At 33.9% G+C, this 21,872-nt stretch overlaps 1 protein-coding gene across 6 annotated transcripts in view; it reads left to right on the forward strand.

Moving 5' to 3' along the window:
• Window positions 1-21,872, forward strand: part of CEP128 (centrosomal protein 128) — a 106,837-nt gene that overhangs the window by 42,769 nt on the left and 42,196 nt on the right. For all 6 annotated transcript variants that reach the window (XM_065685921.1, XM_065685926.1, XM_065685923.1 and 3 more), the window contains 4 exons: window positions 3,971-4,135; window positions 5,567-5,743; window positions 6,652-6,711; window positions 7,387-7,579. In XM_065685921.1, the coding sequence (XP_065541993.1) occupies window positions 3,971-4,135; window positions 5,567-5,743; window positions 6,652-6,711; window positions 7,387-7,579 (595 nt within the window). The remainder of the gene's footprint in view (window positions 1-3,970; window positions 4,136-5,566; window positions 5,744-6,651; window positions 6,712-7,386; window positions 7,580-21,872) is intronic.

Genomic DNA, 21,872 nt, shown 5'->3' on the forward strand with positions numbered 1-21,872 from the left:
TAGGTCAAGAGCTTTTCTTATTTTAAAAGTAATGAAATAGATGTATCTGTGATCAGAACAGGAAGAGATATATGAGGGTGTAGTGTTTTAATATGATTTGATCCTTTCTTTAGTTGATACTTTTACAATTATTGTCATAGCTCTATTAAAGAATTTGCATATTTCAGGAATGATGCATTTTTGTAAATTGTTAAAATGACTTTTCCTGCATCATGCTATTTGTCTGGAAACACTTTCAAAATGCCAAGTGATAATGTGTAACACTTGTTAAGGTTAATTTTGAAAGTTCTGTTTCAAGGAGTTTTTAGAATTTCTAATTTCTGTACTATTTCGTCAGAAAAGTGACTATGTTCAAATAGTAAATGATGAAATATAGCATTTTATTTAGGAATACACAAGTTAATGGCTTTAGTTTACATCAGCTGCTCCTTATTCAAGGCTATTGCCTTGACTGACATAGTTTAGTGGCTTTAACTGGTAGAATACAATTGAAAAGTTAAATCGAAGTGGTCTAAAATGCACAATTAACTGTCAACAGTTGAATGCACGATACATTTCACTTCTATTGAAGCAATTTTTATTACATGGCTAAATATATATGCAAGATTATTACTAGGACATACAAAATGGTAATTTGTATATTTATATTAATGGAGGCAGCAGTTTTCCCGATAGGTTGTAAATTACTGACATTTTTGAGTGTTCTTTTGAAGCACTATAAATACACTTTCCACCTTGGTCCCATCAAATTAAAAATTTGCTCATGTCAAAATTCTACCAATGTAACCATAAAATGTTATAAAATCCTTAATCAAAGCTTAAGTGATTTATGATTTACTTCATTGTAAGTAATTTAAACATGTTTATTTCCCTTCTCACAAATATGTGGCTAGAAAATGCATATTTTCCTCTTTTTTGCAGTTATGAATTGACGTTACTTAGAAAAGTATGGTTAATTATTTAGTATATCATTTATGATAATAACTGACAATAATTCTTAAGACCTTGCTAACACAGAATGTATCTAATGAAGATGGCAATAAAAATCTGGAAGGTTGCTAGCAGAAGGATCATTAAAATCAAAATATTTTGACGGCAGTGCTTAACACTGGGGACTTAATTTGTGGCATGTCTTGTTATTTCAGTGATCTCTCAAAATACATGCTTTTTCTTTGACATAGAAATTAAAACTGTACATTTAACGTCAAGGGCAGAGAAGGAAAGTGTATTCTGGATGGTAGTAATCAAATAATGAGTTGATCATACTGTATGTTCCTTTTCTACTGAAACCTTTTCTTACCACCAATCTTGGGTAAGGTCCTTGATGTTGGTACTGGTTGTTATATCTGAACAGAATATTTAAAAAATTGACGGCTTTGTTTTATTTCCAGTGCCATGAATTCCCACAATCCTTAATCTACACACGGTTTCTTTACAGCACTGTGTCTCTGAAACACAGAACAGAGGGCTGGAGGGAAATGGATTTTATAAGATCATAGGGTGGGCTTCTTTTTTTAGGAGTACACAGAATAATAATGACAACATTGTCTTGCTTCAGAGACTATATGTGCAGTAAAATAAATAATCATATCCATCTGTAGGAAGACCTGATGAAAACATGTCACCACGCAGGTGATTTGGTTACTTTTTGTCTGAAGTCATCATTGCATCGCAATTGGGTTTTCACTTTTATGGACATAGTTTTTCTTCCAAATTACAGTAAAACTTAACATGCCTTTTATCTAATTGTATTTAAATGTGGTTTTAGGGTGGAGTTTGGGGAAATCCAACAGAAGAGTTTTTTGTCGGGTGTGTTTGTTTTGTTGGTTTTTTTTTTTTTTTTTTTTTTTTTTACCAATTCTAATTTTCTCTTACTGTTGCAGTAGTAATCTTGACCGTATTTATCTTTCAGCCTTGTCCAACCTTTGTAACTGCTTTTGGGAAAGAATATACATAACCCTGTCCAGAGGTTATTAATGTTAAAGTCTTAAAAATAAAGGTCAGTTGGAAGAGACTTGGAGAGTAAAGGAAAATTTAGCACAAGACCTGAAGCCTTAAACTTAACTAGGGGAGGAATTTTGAGTTACTTTCAGGAAATCAAGGGTGCAGAGACCTGTGTTTACAGGACCAACTGCTGCCTAGGTTGTAAAAAGAAGTGACTTGATCCTCATTGTTCTTCCCTCTCTTGCCTCCTCTGCATGATACTTTCTGCTTCTTGTCTGGCTTTCTGTAGTGCTGCACTGGATTGAAAATTACCAGGTAGTTAAGGATTTTTTGAGGTAGTATAGGAGGTACCACAAGAATGTTGTATGTTGCAGTAGAACTGGAAAAGAACATAGAATTTTGTATAATGTGTCAGTCTTAAGAAGGATCTTACTGTCTCAGTACTGAGATTCTAGGGCTTAAGCTTTTAATTCCATTTCTGCTAGAATATTCTAATGGATTCCCAACCAATGTCTTTATGATGTCTTTTTTTATTATTTGAAATGTTAGATAAACTAGGCATAGGAAATTAAGTGATTTGCTTAGCGTTCCCCAATCAGCTATGTGTTTAGAAGCTCTGAATTTGTCCCTTATTTTACTATGTATCCTCATTTGCTTTAAAAACATCCTTGTTCTCTTAGAATAGTTAAATACAATATGTCCTTGTGCCTGATAGCACTTTCAAATGTGAGTCTTTAATGTAAGATTATGTGGAGGTATGTATCTCTCTGTATAAAATTGTGTACATATACATATTCTTTTCTTCTATACATATACCAGGTGGGTATGGTAATCTTTTTCCTGAAGATTATCAAATGTGGAATATGTGTTTAATAAAGATTAATGAAATTATCAATTAAATTATGATTAAATAAATTATGGATCTGCTTGTCCATATCAGAAATTAATTGAAATTATCTTTCTTTATTGTATCTCAAAGGTAATATAAGTGAGGAATTGTTTTTGGATTGTCTCCATCTGCATAGACATTATAATACAATTAGCTTTAGTATGAACTGAAAAGTTGATTTTATAAGCATATTCACAGAATATGTTTTAGGCATTGCAGGCTTATCTTTGTGTTCATAAGTCTTTGTGGACTTAGGACACTAAAGTTCTTTCTCAGAATTGTCCTTTAGAGGAGTTTTTGTACTCTGTTGGCTCTGGTGTCTAAATTGACTCACATCTCTCCTTACCCTTCTTCCCCTTAAAAGTTATAGTGTAGTTGGGAGAATAGAATTTCTGCTTTTTCTCAGGAAGGATTTTACTCTGCAGGCAAATTTTTTTGTGTACCTATATCCCACAATTCATCAAATATGAAGCTGCATTTGAGTAATATGTGTGTAATTTCCTTCTTTGTATTTGTTTTTTTCTTTTTTTTTTTCATTTTCTAGATATTCTAGAGAATTCCTCAAATCTGTCGATTTTAATCAGTTATCTTTTCCACTGGAAATCAGTATGCTTGATTCGCTCACCTAGTTAGAAATTTCAAGGCCCTTAAATGTTGTTCTTCATTTTTCTCTGCAATGTTTCCATGAATAGTATGAAACCTCGTTTTAGAAATAAAAAAACCCAATTCTTTGAAGTTACTTCCTTGCAGATATCAATTTAGTATTAGGTTCTGAAATGAAATGGTAGTCCTAGAGTTTATGATTTCATATTATTTCAGTAATGGAAAAATTGCATAAATATTTGGCTTCTTAAGGTGATGTAAGCTGATGAGTGTAAGCTGATGAGTGTAGCAGAGTTGAAATGCAGAATCTGAGACTTCTGTTTACTGCTTTTAAAACACTGTATGGTTCTACAACTCTGAGAAACATGTTTTCCATGTTCAGATGAGTGATTGGACTTAATATAACTTAAATGTAAAAAATTAAATAGAAATATACTTCCATAATATTTTTCCATGGATTTGAAACTGCAGTCTGAGAGTGTTTTAAAATAACACATATAGTGACTTTGTAATCTATTTTCCCATTACCATCAGATGGAGCTTTTAGAAGAGAAGAACAGAGTGAAAGCTCAGTGTCAGCAACTAGAGAAGATAAAATTTGAGTGTGATAAATTGACAGAAGAATTAACCCAAAATGAAGAAGAAAATATAAAACTCAGGCGTAAATGTGAATTTATAAAACAAGAACTGGAGAAAAAGGTAAGCTTACCTAGTTTTAACCATAATACATATCTCTGCTGATAAATATCTAAAATAAATGATGAATTATAGAAATAGACAGTAAACTTAAAATACAAAAAAGACATGTGCATAGTAAAGAATATACAATCATAATGTAGTGCACAATTTCTGTATAAGTCAAATAAGGCAAAAGTGCTTTGAGTGAGTCATGAATTATATCCCTCCAAAGATATACTAATGCTGTTTTGACGTAGAAATAGAACTCCTGTTACCTGCTGTGTTTCTAATATAGGTAACTATAGTTTGTCATCCATTGCACTTCTACCCGTTGGATGCTGGTGCTGGTAGGAGAGCATTGGAGCAGGCTGCCCAGGGCAATGTCACCATCCCTGGAGGTATTTGAAGGATGTGTAGGTGTGGTGCTTAGGGACCTGGTTTAGAGGTGGACTTGGCAGTGTTAGGTTAATGATTGGACTCGATGATCACAAAGGTCTTTTTTAACCTGAATGATTCTATGATTCCATATATTTCTGCTTCCCAGAATTTGTATGTTAGAAATTACCTAGCTTCACAGTTGTGTCTAATGAGAGCAGTGTATGAAGATTTCCAATAAATAAAACTTAAACTGTTGCACCTTGTTGTTGCAGAGGTCTATAATTAATAAATTTTCGAAATTATTATTCTGGCTTTTCTCACCATTCTCAGCACACTTGAACATACTGAAATGTACCTGCTAGTGTTTAGCTTATGCTGCTTTACATCCTCCTGATCTCAGCAGTAGACAGGTCTGAAGCAATTTCATTTCTCACAAAACAGTTTTGCCATATTAATTACAATGCATAATTCAATTTATAGTTTAACAAAACTGCTCCTGGGTTCAGTTTTACTCAGATGGTGCTTCAATTATAAAGGAGGAGAATATGAATTTTTAAAAGAGATGCAACATATTTAATGATCTTTCTGACACTGGATGATAACATGAAATGCTTTCCACAATGCCAGTCACTGTCCGATGAGATATTCCTTGAATACTTCTCCTTTGAGAGCACACTGACTGCCTATGCAGGTGTCCTTCAGAGATCTCTCTTTGATGACGGAGATTAAATGCCTGTAACTCATTTAGGGCAAAAGATAATAAGGAGAGTATTTGTCTTAGGCTGCTTATCCTAGTGTGAAAAATAGGTTTATAATAGAATGCCTGGTTTTGACTCTGAAAATAGGCTCTGTGATTGTTTAGTTTGCATTTGGTAGCAGTTTCTTCATAACTGATTTGCGGGAGAATAAGAAGGATCAAGAGAGGAACTTAGGAGTGCTATTAGAAGGTATTATTTTCCATGGTAAGGAACTGAACTTGGTGCATGAGTGAGTTTAGTGTGATTATCACATTTTGCTAATGATGTGTTATAATATAAATGGAATAATTTATTTTGTTTTCCTCTTTCACTCCAGAATAAACAGATCAGCAATGAGGAAGAACATTTGAGGAGGATGGATGAGGCTAGACTGCAGTTTAAGGATCAGCTGCATCACTTAGAAATGGAACAGGAGTCTATTCTCACCATGATAGGAAGTGAAATTGATGTTGCTTGTGAAATTTTTTCTCGGGATTCCATGGAGAAATTGAAAGTAATTCTAAGTGTTCTGCAGGTTTTGTTATTTCCTTAATGAATGTTTGTAGCTGAGTTTGTATGCATTAGTGTCACCTGTCACTTCACTGGTGAAGGCAGAATGCAGAAAGACCTGTCACATTTTCTCCTTGTATGAAGTATTAATGAAGCATTCCAACACAAATTTATTTTCTTTTTATCCACATAGGGAAGATCACAATTTCCTTTTTATGCCCATCGAATATTGAAAACAAGTGATTTGTCTTTTTCATGAAAGCAGTAAGAACATCATCATGAAGCATAACTAAAGATTTGGGTTTTTTTTTCTTTTGATAAGACATTTATGTGGCACATAGCATTTCTGTACATATACTGATAACAGTAGATGACTGACAACAATTGCTTCTGCTGCTTCTGGTTTATGTGCAGCCACTGTTCTGCAGAATGCAGGAACAAACAGTTGAATGACTTTGCAGTTGGCCTTAAGAAATAGTAATTTTTAAGTAGAGTCTGATTATATTACTCGGAAATATAATTATATTCTCAAAAAAGGACATAAAGTTTCAAACTGAGATTATATACCTTGATTCAGAGATATGTACCGGGGATGTTTGAAATGCATCGTTGCATCAGTGATTCTTAGAAGAAATCTATGCAGATTCAGAATATAACTTACTATCGTTGAAATTTAGTGAAGCTGCACCATTAAAGAAAATTTGTATCAGTGAGTTTGCATAATTTGCTTTTAAATGTGACTAATTTATGGTTAAATAGTTATATTAATCCATTTACAGATATAATTTCCAAGCTGGATTTTTAGCAAAGAATATTTTTTGATGCATTTCCAGTAGTAGGAAAGACTTTTTGTCTGTTCTGTGTCCAGTTCCCATTTTCATTCTTGTTTCTTTCTCCTCTACGATTCCATAGGCATTATCACTTACACCAACAGTTCTGAATGATCCTCATCGCTGGTTAGCAGAAACAAAGGTAATAGTCAATCTCCTGAAATTTTACTGAGATTTACCATATTGACCATGACATATTTTATCTGAGTTCTCTTTTCGTTTTCCTTTGCATGAACCTTAGATACTAACTTTTACTGACCAGAAAGAATTAGCGTACCTTTTTAAAAAAAAAAAAAAAAATCAATAAATGCTTTAAATTCTGCCAACACACAATAGAAAGAGAAAGATATTTGGAAAGGAAGGTGTATCTCTTGATGTTTAGGTATACACTAATTCAATGCAAATTTCCGGGCATACGCTAGCAAATTCATGCTCCTGATAAAAAGAAAAAAACCCCAAACTAACCAAACAAAAAAAAAACCAACCAAAAACCAACCAACCAAAAAAATCCCCAAAGTCATCCCCCCAAACCCAACCAGCCAAACAAAAAAAAACCACCACAACACCAAAATCTATGTATTGCTTCTTCACATACAATTATCAGCCAAAATATATCTGTCTTTTGAGACTCTTTGAAGGTCAATATATGTCCTCTAAATGTATCTGAGCAAACCTTTTATTGTTACTATTTGGTAATGGGTACAAATGAGTAATCTCTGACTCCAAAGATAGCTTGATCAGTTAACATTTGTCTTATTTTTATTAGAATTCTTTACTTTTTATTATCCTATTTTTTTTATTTTTTTTTTAAATGTAGACTAAGCTTCAGTGGCTGTGCGAGGAGGTAAAGGAGAGAGAAAGTAAGGAAAAAAAGCTGCGATGCTACTTACGGCAGAGCCGAGAACAGCTCAAGCACTTTACACAGGTCAAGGAGGCTGAACATCAGTCTCTTTTTAAACAGATAAAAAAGCAAGAAAAACTTTTGGAAGAAGTTCACAGAGAAAAAAGAGGTATTTTGCTGGTTCCATTTTTGGTAAGACAAGGGAGAAAGAATTTTATGATTCTAATAATTATAATACTTGTGTGGCCCATTCAGATGTATTTTATCAACTACTTATTACAAACTCTAATTTTGTAATGAGCTAGTGATAACCAAGAAAACAAAGGTGTTTTATTTTCCCTTGCTGACTATGTTTGAACCCAATACAATTGCTGAATAACACATGAGTTTGCAACACAGGCAGTAGATATAGAAGTTATTTCTCAACTGTGCCATCTGTGGCATTCCATAACCCAGGCAAAGAGGAGTTCTTCAAGAGTCTCGGGCAGCATTGCTAATGCTGCTTTTATCTGCCAAAAAAGAAAGAGCCAAAAGCACTGTTAAATCCTGCGTAGTTACTCCCTTTTGCTTAAATTGTATGTATAAAGAACTGTGGTGAATTTTCTTCTCATCCCTTCTGTATTGCAAAATGAAGTAAGACAGGCTTTGGTTCTAATTAAAATGAATGACATTATATGGAATACCACAAAAAACATATTTTTCTAGGTCTCCATGCTTATCATGAAGGGGAAATACTAATTGGATTTTACTGATCAATGTTAAATGTTCTGAGAGGGATGGACCTCGCTGTCCACAGCCAAAAGCCATTTATTAGTCTCTGATCAGGAGCTTGTAGTTTAATATTTTATATCCTATGAGGACAGGATGAGAGAGTTGGGCTTGTTCAGTCTGCAGAAGAGAAGGCTCAGGACAGATGTTATTGCAGCCTTTTAATACTTAAAGGGGGTTTACAAGAAAAATGGGGACAGCCTTTTAGCAGGGCCTGTACTGATAGGATAAAGTATCATGGCTTTAATCTAAAAGATGGTTGATACAGACTGGATATAAGGAAGGCTGTTTTTACAATGAGAGTGGTGATATGCTGGAACAGGTTGCCCTGTGGTAGATGCCCAGTCCCTGGGAACATCAAAGGTCAGATTGGGTGGGACTCTGAGCAACTTTATCTAGTTGACGATGCCTCTGCTCACTGCAGGAGGGGTGGACTAGATGATCTTCAGAGGTCCCTTTTCAACCTAAACCATTCTATGATTCTGTGATATTCCCATAATATTAGTAATCAGTGATAACTTTCTGTCCCTAGATATAGTTGTCTAAAAGTGTAACAGTAGAATAAAAAGCATAATATAGCCAGTGATGAGAATTCTTTAACCAAAGGAACTGAAGCCAGAATTTTTTATATAAAAAGAGAGAGGGGAGGAAATGTCATGAGGCTAATTCTTGGTGTTAAGCCTCAACACCATCTCAAGACCTGCAGTGACTGTTTTGAGAATATTACTTGTCCAATGCATACATGCATGTGTATGCTTGCTTGCACTCTCCCTGTAAAGTACTGTCCCAGCAGAAAAGCAAATTTCTGAATGCATGAAGAGAATGTGGATAGCTGGGAATCTTACAGGTAGAGCTAGAAGAATGTGATCAAGGAAAAAGAGATAAAGCTAATGCATGAAAGTGATCAATGAGAAAATAGGCTGACACAAGGTCCATGAATCATAATTTCCAGAATAAATTCGATTCAAAATATTCTGATTTCTATATCAGAAATAAATTCTACTAAAATAAATGCTTTGGTTCCACATCTTCTGTATAAAACATTTTCAAGGATCTAATGAAGCCTGAAGAAATGGAAGGCTACATGGTGAGGAGATGCTATTTTGACATCTATAAATGGCTGATGCTAACCTGACTTATGAGCAGAATAAAGTACTTCTACAAAAACTTTGCATGTGGGTGAACCTTGGGAACTATTAACATGCCTTATGAGTTGATACAGTGTATAAATATGGCTGACTTGTTACCTTGTTTGCATTTTTTTTATGTAGTATGTTAGACTACTGTGTGCATACCTCACTGTGTCATGGTGTGATCTTTCACTGTATTCTGTTACCTCAGTTTGAAGGAAGCTGTCACTTCTCAGATTTTCTTTTCTTACGTTCCTTCAAAAACTTTGTTCTGGCCTTTATTCAGAACTCAATACTGATAGCGATGGAGTATTTTTTTTTTTTATTTTTATTTTTTTTGGCAGACAGAATAAGTATTCTTTACTCTCTTTAATAATTTTATTAGTAATTACTTTGTATGTAGACTCAGACCAGATGAAAGTAAACTTTTGCTTAAGTTTAATTACAGCTTCTATTAGCTGACGTAATTACTTATTTTGTGCAATATAGTAACAAATAATAGCAAAACAACTGTCCTGGTTTCAGCTGCCAAAGAATTAGTTTTCTTCCTTGTAGCTGGTACAGTGCTATGTTTTTTTTCTTTTCTTTTCTTTTTTTTTTTGAGGTAGTCTGAGAATAGTAGTGATAAAACCATGTGGTGTAAGTGTTGCTAGATAGTGCTTACCCTAAGTGAAGGTCTTGTTTATTTCCCATGCTTTGCTATTGAAGAGGGGCACAAGAAGCTGAGAGGGAGCATAGGCACAGGACACCTGACCTGAACCAGCCAAAGGGATATTCTGTGCCACAGCATGTTGTGTTTGGTGTAGAAACTGGGGAAGTTGTCCAGAAGCCACTGATGGCTGCTGGGGGCAGGCTGGGCATCAGTGATGAGCAATTGTATTATGCATCACTTGTCTTTCTTGGGTTTTATTCCCATCTTTTTATTATCTCCCTGACACACTCATTATTATAATATTGTTATTATAATATTTTATTTCAATTATTAAACTGTTCTTAACTGACAGACTTTACCTTTTTTCTGACTTTCCTGTCACACTGGGGCGGGGTGCGGGGAGGGGTTGGGGGTATGTGTGTGGCATGAGCAAGTGACTGTGTGGTACTTAGTTGCCAGCTGGGGTTAAACCATGACAACAATAGCAATAACAAATAAAAACATTCTTGTAAATATTTTATAGAACAGGGCAGGTTATTTGCTTTACAAGAATAGTAAGCTCCTGTCAAGACTTTCTTTCTTTACTTACAAAGAACTTTGAAAGAGAACATGCTTTGATCTTTCAAGCTTGAATGTTTCTATTGTTATCCTTCACTTGTTTAAAATGATAGCGCCAAGACCCTGATATAGTATTAAATAGTGTGTTATTCTTTTTAGATTTGAATAATTTTCTGCTAAGATGATCTCCCTGAAGCCTTATTTGCCCTTTTAAGTATAAGTGCATAGGAAATAAAACAAATGTTATTTGGTTGTTAATTCTGCTATACCTGATTTATTTTATGCTTTATGGAAAACTTCATAGCCTGCATTTATATTTCAAGGTATAGGCAAAGTTATAATGGGAAATTGTTAAACTAAAAAGAGGGTTAAAAAAATTAATATTATGTACTGAGCACAAAAAGTAGTATGTAATCTCATAGCTTCTGTCTATAAGGGACATTCCTTTGTTCGCTACAAATATGCTCAGTTACACTTGTTACTCAAGATATTACGATTTCTGTAATTCTAAGTAAATTACATTCTCTTCTGTCTACTTCTAGAGGTGGATGCAGGTTAAAAGTAGGTAAGAAAAAGAAATTAACAGTTGCATAGCTATTAGTTTTCTCTGTAACACAAACTAGTAAAAATGCTTTAAAATCCCACCAAATATAGGATGAGAAATAGGACTTAGAAAAAGTAATTTGTAAACTGACATTGCAGGCTGGTGTTAGGTTTGAGATTTGGGTTCAGGATACATGCACACACTGAGAATCCAGAGCCACATAGGTATTAGATAACAGAAGATGAAGATAGGTAACTGACTGCTGTTGGTGGATTTAGCAAAACATCCTCCTTGCTGTCTTCAAAGTATTCATAAAAGATTAATATTTGATTTACACAATAAATGGTAGTGGAGTTTACTGTTTTATATGGCAACAGGGATTCAGGACTGTTTTTAGGTAACTACCAAGCATCTTACTGGTTCTTTACACCTCACCTTTTTTAATGATATAATTTGAAACCTGGTCATGTAAGATGGTGTGGTGTTTTTTGGGGTAGTTGGTGTTTTGGGGGGTGTTTTTGGACACTACCATGAAAGTAGTGTTAGAGGAGGGAAGAATGTACTTGAATTTACAACAGCAATTAATTATATACACAGTTAAGAATATATTCATATGTGCAAATTTATGATTCAGTTCATCACATTCAAATTTGATTAGATCTAGTAGACAAAAGGTTCTGTAGATACAGATGAAGTTGCTATGATTTGGGCCAGAATCAGTGTGTTTATTTAGCTTTAGCTGCTGTCGTGTCATAGGCCTTCCAGCAGTAGGTCATCTCTTAATAGTATTCAAGACTTTAGAACAGACATCTACTGAATGGAGACAGGGAAACAAAATACAACTGAAATTTATAACAGGTAACCTAACTCAACTTCCTGGTATTTCATTCATTTAGTAAGATATCTGGTAGTTAACAAATAACTGTACATGTTATACAGTATATGCTATATATAAAGTGTATATATGTATACACACTATATATAACAGTGTGGATGTTGTCTGTATAGCATTCAGTATGGGTCATGCAGGAAATTACTAATGTAAACACAATGATTAAATATGTGATCTAAAATTAAGAGTTGAGAAGGTGCTGTTCTGACAAAGGGGTAGTTATTGAAAGGCATAGTTAGCATTGTTTCCTAGATGTTAGTCTGTAGACTCATTTTTCTTCCTGAGCAAGCTTGGTATGAAGCTCATTCATGTGAGTTTTATTATCATCATTTATGATAATAAGACTTGGAACCTTAGATAATTTTATGGCTTTATTGGTGCATAGAGGAAGTGGAATAGCCCTGGGATCATTTAATTTCATTTACTTGTTGCCAAGGAGGGAAATTTTATGTTTTATTTAGTCTTACAACTCTTTATACCGATTTTGAATTTGAAGCCAGGTTTGGAAATTCATAATAATGTTGACAAACATCAAAAAGCCAGGTTCAGAAGTTCATAATAATGTTGACAAACATCAAACAGTGTTTTAAGATCTTTTTATTATCATATTAAGAAATAGGCAGGTTAACTTGGTATTCAATAGCATTTTCTTGTGCAACTGAATTAAATGACTGCGTGTGACAGTGTATGCAAGAATAATGGACTTACAATCTATGTGTGAATTTAATTTGTTTGTTTCACAGTTATGTCAACATAGATTGTTCTTTTTAATTTGAAAACTGTGGGCTTCATTGCACAAAATCAGGTAAGCTGGTAGGAAGTAGAGAAATAATAGAATGCATGTCTGTTAATATGAGTCCTAACTACTATTATTCCTGAAGTGATACATTTAAATCTTTAAACCAATTTTTATTAAACAAACAAACAAAAAAAAAGTTGCAAGACAAAATATGGCTATTTACGTTTCTTGGACTGTAATACTCCTGCATACGGAATGAAAAACCTAGGTTCAATTATGATGAAACTAGTAGAATGTAAGCATGTAAATAATTTAATGTATACATGACTTTGACATGAAGATTGGAACAGCTACTTTCCTAAAGGAAAAAAGAAAACATGGCTAATAGCATAAAAAGTTTTAAGCCAAAAGGAGAAAGCAGTTTATTAAGATGATAGAAAATGTAAGTAATGGAGGCAGAATAGTGGTTGGCTTTCGTTACTTAAACATAAAAACTGGAAAAAGTACTTACAGAATACTGACACTCAATAGTTAAATTATAGGCAAAACATCGGTGCATGAGTGAAGGAAACAAACGCAGAATGGATTTACTCTAATTGATAAAATGACCCTAAGCTTTTTTTATAAACACCAAAGCATACTTGACAGTATTGCTTAATTTTCAGTGAAATTTGGTGCAAATGGATAGAAATATTTTCTGCTGCGTTTAGAATGATGTAGATTTTGGATGGGGCTTTTTATCAGAAAGTCTGATTCTGTAAATATCTGTGCATGTGGCTGGCTGTCGCCACTACTACAAACCACTTGTCTGAGTACTTAAATGTAGTCTAAAAATGCTCTATTAATTTAAGTTTGCCTAAATTATAAAAATAAAACTGAGAAATTGTATTCTCAAGAAACTTATTTGTTGATTTCCTTTCAATGGATCTGATATTAAAGTTTTATTGATGAACATGTTTCAGGAAGTTTTATAAGCTTAAATAGATCTACCAAAACTTAACTACATAGAATTTTGGTTTTTCCCTTCTTCAACCCGAAGTGTTTTCAAATATCGAGGATATTGTAGGCTTTTGGATCCTCCTTACGAATTTCTGTAGAAATGTTAGTATTATCACAGTCTATATGATATAATCCTGACAAATACAAGTAAGCTGACATAAAAATTCATGAATGAGAGTAGTGAAAGAAAATACAGAAACATATAGAGTTTCAGGATTGCTTACAAAGGAGCAGGAGTTTCATAGCTTTCTGGTGGTGCATCAAGACTGGCTGCAGTTCTCTTTCCATCTTGATAAGCATACCATCCTGAACAGTGGAGAAATTCAGAAGTCTAGCAATATTTATAAATAAGTAAGAACTGAAGAGGGTGTGGATTCTGATTTCAGGTTAGCCGATTTGTACTTTGGCTACAGTTCACTACTTAACAGGTTATTTATCTAGCATGCCACACAATTGGATACTTCAGTAACAACTTAGATAAAAATAGTATATACTTCTTAGATATCTTCTCTTGAAGGATTTTAATTTTATAATAAAATTTATTTTAATAACATTCATGAAGTATTCAGTATTTGAACAAAGTGGACAAAGGTCTGAGGAAATAAAGGTATAAATCCCAGTTTAACTATGTTTCATTTGCATTCTGGAATCACTGAGCATGCCAAGGTGTTCTTACAAATTATTTCAAAATTGTTTCAGATGACAAAGATATTACTATTACTACAAAGAAATGTTTGAAGATAGGAAAACTGTCTTCCTGAATTGCATCCAAGACCTGCCCCAAATTCATTTACCCAATTTTATATGGTCTAGCCAGATTGTGTAGTCTGAAAAGCTTATCATGCAAACCAGTGAAAGTCTATATTTCATCCTGGGAGCACCATTGGTCTTACACACTTAGACTTGCTTTAGTTGCTGATTGGTTTTGTTGAAAGAAAGTATCAGTTCTGTCTCTTCATCAAGAGTAGAACATCATCAGTTTTTGAAAACATAGTCAGGATGCTTGGTACAATTTGAGTTTTATTTTTGACCAGGAAAAAATTTGCCTTCATACCCAAGCCCTTTAAATCTTTTTACCATGCCTACTCCCACTAGCTTTTGTAATCAAATATTCTCTCATGCATAAATAATAGTAATTTATTTTTTCTTCGGTGTATATCTGAATTTTTAATTTTGAATTACATGTTTTAAGAATTTTATTTTGCCACCCTTAACACAGAAGCATAGGTTAAACTGCTTGAGATCTGTTATTTTGGAATAGATCATGTTAATTTTAAAAATACATAACTAGGTTAACAGTATGGACTGTTATGCTCAGGTCCTAGCCTTATTTGCCTGTGTGTGTTCCTTTCTTGATCTTTCTGTCTCTGTGAGATTTCATTATCTTTGGCCATATTTTTCAGTGTGCCAGAGTATTTATAATCTTGAATTTTGCTCTGAAGACAGCTAATCGTGTATATAGTTCTGTTAGAATAGCTAATTAAAAGAAAAAGAAACATAAAGTTGTAGCAATCTTTTTATTTTTTATTGATCAAATGCCTTTAAAATATTTCAGGTATTTAATTTTTTTCATAATTTTTTATTTGAATGTGTTAAGTCTATGTGGCAATACACATTAAATGCTTTAATATTTACCTTCTATACAAAAGTATACTGTTTCTGTTACATTTCTGGTGTGTTTGTGTTTTGTACAGAGACGAAAAATAGGTCTTTCAAGAAAATCTTTCTGTAATATATTGAAATGTATAGGGGCTAGACATGATGTGGTATAACACTGAGTCATAGAGTTTGCACAGTTCTTTTGTTTCAATATAATGTACTGCTACTTCAGAGAAGACATGGGTAGTCAACAAAGAAATGTTTAACAAAATAAGACCTGAAGTATTTGGCAAGGCCACATTCTTTTTTTTTTTTTTTTTTTTTTTTTATAGAGCATTCTTGGTAAGGTTTTTGTGATGTAAGAAGAGCAGGTGCTTTGCTGTGATACACCAACAATACACTGATTTAATTTGTATCAAAGGTATATTTTGCAAACACTGTTTTACCTTAAAGTCCCACGTGATGCAAGCTGTGTTCTGTACAACTGCTCAGTGTCTACACTCTATAATCACACTTAAATTGAAAGAGGGTAGATTTAGATTAGATACTGGGGAGAAAAAAATCATGTCTATGAGGGTGGTGAGACGGTGAACATGTTATCCAGAGCAGCTGTGGCTGCCCCATCCCTGGCAGTGTTCAAGGCCATGCTGGATCAGGCCTTGAGCAACCTGTTCTAGTGGAAGGTGTCCCTGCCCATGGCAGAGGGTTGGAACTAGATGATCTTTAAGGTCCCCTCTAGCCCAAACCATTCTATGATTCTATGAAATTATTTCATTTTTAGAATTGCTCTGATATTGGTGCATAGATTATACCACTAAGTAAGGTTTAAGAAGATAATGATTCTTGTCCTGACCTTCTATGCTTTTGTCACAAGTACAGAATTGTGCTGGGCAAGTCTGTGGTATTATGCTTTGTGCATTAAGTTTATCATTCATTCTGTTTAATTACATTCATTGTAATAAAGAGTCAGAAGAAGAAATGTTTTTATGCATTGTCTTAGATTTGAAGCTCCAAAATCGAGTGGTGGTGTAATTTCTGTTAATCATACATAGCTACTAGTTACAAAGATTTTGGTATGTGATCTGTAAAGCAAGATAGCAATATTTTTTTTAATATTTTAGTGGTTTTTTTTTTTCTTTTTCTGTTAGGAAAAAAATCGGGATTCTTTGTTGTTTAACTGCTGAAAATGAGCCTATTACATTAAAGTAGATTTGAAATGTAGATAAGATTTTGTAAAAGCAAAGCTTTATCTTCCAAATTGCATTTTTTTTTTTTATAAACCTGAAGTCCAGTTATTGTTTGAGCAGAAAGTGTAAAAATTCAAAATACAGAGACAATGCAGTATGTTGAGCGTAAATATCCTGACACTGAGCAATGTCGGAGCAAGCAGGAGCTTGGGAACCAGTGAAATATCCATAGTAAATGTTAGTGTCAGGATCACTACTGAACGACATGTAGTATTTTAGGTGTTTCTATCGTATCTGTCACTATGGTACTTAGTAGCTTTCTAGCTTCTAACTGAGTGTACCCCAGAGGAGAGGGTACTGGTGGATGAAATACTGGATATGAGCCGGCAATGTGTGCTTGCAGCCCAGAAGGCCAATTCTATCTTGGGCTGCATCCAAATGAGTATGGCCACCAGGTCGAGGGAGGTGATTCTGCCCCTCCACTCCGCTCTGGTGAGACCCCACCTGGAGTATTGCATCCAGCTCTGGATTCCTTAGTACAGGAAAGATTTGGACCTGCTGGAGAGGGTCCAGAGAAGGGCCACAAAAATGATCAGTGGGCTGGAACTATGAGAAAAAGCTGAGAGAGCTGTGGTTGTTCAGCCTGGAGAAGAGAAGGCTACGGGGAGACCTTATTGTGGGCTTTCAGTTCTTAAAACGTGCCTGTAAAAAAGATGGGGAAAGACTTTTTAGCAGAGCCTGTTGCGATAGTGTAAGGGGTTTTAGTTTTAAACTGAAATAGGGGAGATTCAGTTTGGATGTCAGGAAAATATACTTTACAAAGAAGGTGGTAAAATACTAGAGCAGGTTGCCCACAGAGGTAGTGGATGGGCCCCCAGAGACATTCAAAGCTGGATGTGGTTCTGGGTAATCTGATTGAGTTGAAGATATCCCTGCTCATTGCAGGGGGGTTGGACTAGATGATCTTTGAAAGGTCCCTTCCAACCCAAACTATTCTATAATTCTATACTGACACTGAGCAATCTCTGAGCAAGCAGGAACTTGGGAACCAGTGACAATTGAAATATTGTAAAATACTTCTACTGTGAACTGTTATGTTTAACAGTGAAGTACATGTACTATTATGAATATAAATTTAAGGCTTATTCTGACCTGTCAGCTTTGTTTTGTTTCTTTAGAATTTGTTTCTTTTTTCATATATTACCTTATATTATCCTTCTATGACAACAGAGTCCTTTCTATGGCAGGAAGAAACATCAGAAGGTATTTTAAGGTCCTCTGTTGAACAGTGAATGGGAACATCAGAAGGTATTTTAAGGTCCTCTGTTGAACAGTGAATGGGAACATCTATTAGAGAACATCCTTTTTTTTCTTTCCCATCATAAGGGAAGAAATCTGAGGGACTTCAGAGAAATTTTCTATAATACTTGGTTTTGGTGGTGAACTTAAAAATACATAAAGCTGAGATATAATTACTATTCAAATAATATCTTTTTAATAGTGTTCTTGCCCTTTAAATCATGTTTGGTTTTTTTAATGTGATGGGGGAAGGAGGAGGGAGGACTTCTAAGTTATTTTAAACTTTGCCAAAATGAACCTGCATTCAGAGTCTTAGAGGAATGGAAATAAGCCCAAATCATTTGGAAATCTTAACGTGAGGGTTAGTTTGGGGTTTTTTTGTTTGGTTATTTTTTTGCAGTAGAAAACTGGAAATATCAGTCTGGACATGCATTTCTCTAATTATCTAGTATTTTATGCAACTGTTTTCATTTGCCATTATCTTTTTATGCACTCAAAAAAATATGGCTGCCATGGTGGAAAAAATGAAGGTAAGAGATGGGATCAAACTAGAGCTAAAAGGTTTTTAAGATTTCTTAGATTTATTTTTTCTTTGTTTCTGAATCATATACTTTAAATGCTTATCTGAAACTTATGTACAGACATAGTTTAGAAAGCATGGTATGTTCTTTAAGCATTAAATTGCTGAGTAAATAGTACACACTAACAGTAAGAGACTTAAATTTATTATTTTTGCCTCATGGTTTACCTACACATACTGGAAACTAAATCAAAAATAACAAGAGTAACCTGAGGGATGGGGATTTAATATATATTATTTAGAATCTATTATTTAATCTTTTCTTCCTGTTGTGAATTATGGGGTTTTTTTTTCTTTAAACCAAGCTAAAGAGCTGGTGTTCTAAGAACTCTTTTTTGGGGGGTTTTTTACAACTTTTGAAATGATGGCATAGAAGTGTTTATAATCACAGTTATACCTTAACAGTGCTTTAGCACTACATAATAAAGAGAATTTTGTAAGCATCTGTACTTTTATATTAGAAGTCCTTGACTTAGCATTGTCACGCTTTCAGGTTATATAGTGTTTCCATACCAAATCAGTGTCACTGATTTACATCTATTGAAAATCCAACCATGCAAAACCCCAACACAGGCACTTTCAATCTTGTGTCTTGAATTCAGTATTTTTCTGAGAAGTACATAACAGAAACATGTTATCTGCCACTCAGTCTTCATTAGGTAGAGATAACATTCCCAGGAAACTCTTTAATATCTGATTTCAGTTTCATTAAATAATACGCTGTCTTACAGGAAATGAAACTGAACCAAGGGTCTGTGGTCCTCTCACCTATTGCCATAAGCAAAGTAATTTTGGTCTAAAATACAGATAACTCATTTTGGAAATTTAAGCAGAAATTAAATTTATTCACTAAGAATTTTAGTATAATAAGGCTCTTGAAATTAAAGTATTTGAAATCTTGCATATTGCTGTAGTATATATTTAATATATTTTAAAATTAGAGCTAATATCATATTTTTTGCCTAGGATTTGTCAGGCTGTATTAGAATATGTATTTCAGTACAGTTCATTAATATGTTAACAGCTTTTATATACTGACATGCTGATGTGCTATTTTAAACCCTTTTTTTCCCTAAGGTGAGTGCTAGTGCTGTTTTGTATTTGGAGAAATGAAATTTAAGTTCTATTTCACTACCAAAAAAATTCTCACTTTGAGAAGAGCTTCAGTCACTGGTAAAGCTAACTCTTAATGTTGACTGTATACAACAAAATAGTTTTACTTACAGATAGGCATTACAAGTGAATCCTTGAAGAAAAGGAAAGCAAACTGGTTTGTTTTTTTTTCTATATAAATATTAAATTAACTAAGTGGTTAATTAGCCTGTTTGCATCATTTTCCATCTAGTGGTTTAAATATGACAAATTGCTAGGTTCTAATCAATTTAATGAACATCTGATTAGCATCTTCAGCAACTGGCTGTAAAATTCAGCTTTTATTTACTGTTTTGACTGGGTCTTCTTGACACTGGCTTTACAAAATGGGAGCTGTGATTAGTATATTTAAATGTTTTACAGATTTTTTTGTATTTAAAAAGGATTTTGCTCTTTGAGTCAAGCAAGGCAAGGAAATCAATTATATAGTTCATGCAGTATCAGTGATGAGAACAATAAGCTATAGAGGATTTTTTTCTGAATAACAAGTCTCTAACTTATTAAAACCCACTTGTAATAATGGACATTTTTACTTGAATCTTCTATGTTGTGGGAAAGAGTCACAGTTTTTCTTGTTTTCTTGTGACAAAGTCTTGGCCATGATTTGCATGCTGTTGCCTATTTCATAAAGGTCTCAAGTTGCAGGTTATTAAGCACTGCTGTTAAACACTGTTGCTGTAAAATACTGTTTTCGTGCTCGACAGGCACAATATCTGAGTCATAATGTGCTTGTTCCTGGTTATGTAAAAAAAAAAAAAAAAAATTGAGGATAAAGGTGGGTCTCTTATTTCTCAGTCTAGTTTCTTAATTCTAGACCACCTCTCTACTCTGAGGGGTTTTTTTAAATGCAAACTTTCATGTTACAGTACTTATTTTTATTTTCTAATATTTGACCAGTCCCCTTGTGCAACATTATATACTGCCAGTATGTAAATTTCTGCTTAACAGAAAATATTTAAATGTAAAATTTGCTCTTGTTTCACAGTTCTGACACTTTTAAGTATGTCTTTGTTGTGGACTTTTTGTTTGGTTTTAGTATATCTGGTAAATTGAGATATCTATCACTACAGAAAGAAAGTACAAACCCAGGAAAACAGATGAATAAATGCATGGAATGTGTGTGTAGTTCATGCATGCATACATACATACTGCATCAATGTACATTGTACGTACTTCAGCTGTCTGGACTAAGAGTTCGTCTTCCTGATTTTACTTACAGTTGATGACTTGGCCATAAAACATTACAGAATTAACTTAGCACAATCTTGAGTGTCATGCAAAGATTGTAAAATTGCCAAAATACTGTTTTATAATTTCAGAACCAGCAGCTGAAGAAGTTACAAAATAATTTCAAATTATTTAAAAAAAACATAACAGGAACTTTCTCTGTCCCTCAGTAATAATAGATGCTGTGAAGACCAGTAGCATTTTTTTTTTGTACAGTTATTGTAGTTATGCCTTCGAAACACATTCTTCAGGACCGTAGTTTGGCTTCCATTACCTCGTTAAGAAACGGTGTGACTTTCAAGGAGGCTGACTTTAGAATGTTTCTCTTACTTCCAGGTCATTCAGCTACATGGTTATGCAATTTTCATGTGCTGACCTGTTATTATCATGGGAATGTGAGTTAGTATGAAATATTTTTAGTTCACAAAATTAGAATTTCTCATTCCTTAAATGGTACTCTGGAGAATTAGTATGATTTAATTGGAGCTTTTCATATCATGCTATTCATCTTGTATAGTTTTTGAAAAGAGTATCTTTTTGTTCATTAGTAATTAAATACTGCAAGTTGATGGTTATTTGATAGCTTGTAATAATCTAATTTACATGAGTACTGGACAGATCCAGGAACCATCCTGAATCTGATTTGGAAGAAATGTCAATAATCACATTCTTTCTCCATCTGAATCACCAATATGATTGCACAATTTTATATTTCCAGGTCAAGACAAAGCAGACTCGGGTCTCTTATTCCATAAACTTTGTTCTGTATGTTATGTTCTGATATAGTGGATGTGTAGTCTAGCTACAGGTCACATGTCTGACATTATTCTTTTTCCTGAGCCTTGCTCTTAATTTGGGGCCTGTAAGAGACAACTCTGTTTTCTGGAATTAAATTGTTTTAAAGAGTTTGTTTGACTGTCTCAGCAGAGTAACCAAAATCCAACAGAACCAGAGTTTATTCCAGAAGAAGTTCTAATACTCTTATCCTTCAGTCGAAGTACACCAGTTTGCCAGAATATAAAATACATGTCAAGACAGCAGGGCAGACATTTACAAGATACAATATAAGTTCTTATTCAGTGGGGAAAAAAATCTTAATAATTGATAAAGTTAGTCCTTTGGGAGAAATTAACTTT

Source organism: Lathamus discolor, chromosome 6 (assembly GCF_037157495.1).
Source record: "Lathamus discolor isolate bLatDis1 chromosome 6, bLatDis1.hap1, whole genome shotgun sequence".
Taxonomy (NCBI): domain Eukaryota; kingdom Metazoa; phylum Chordata; class Aves; order Psittaciformes; family Psittacidae; genus Lathamus; species Lathamus discolor.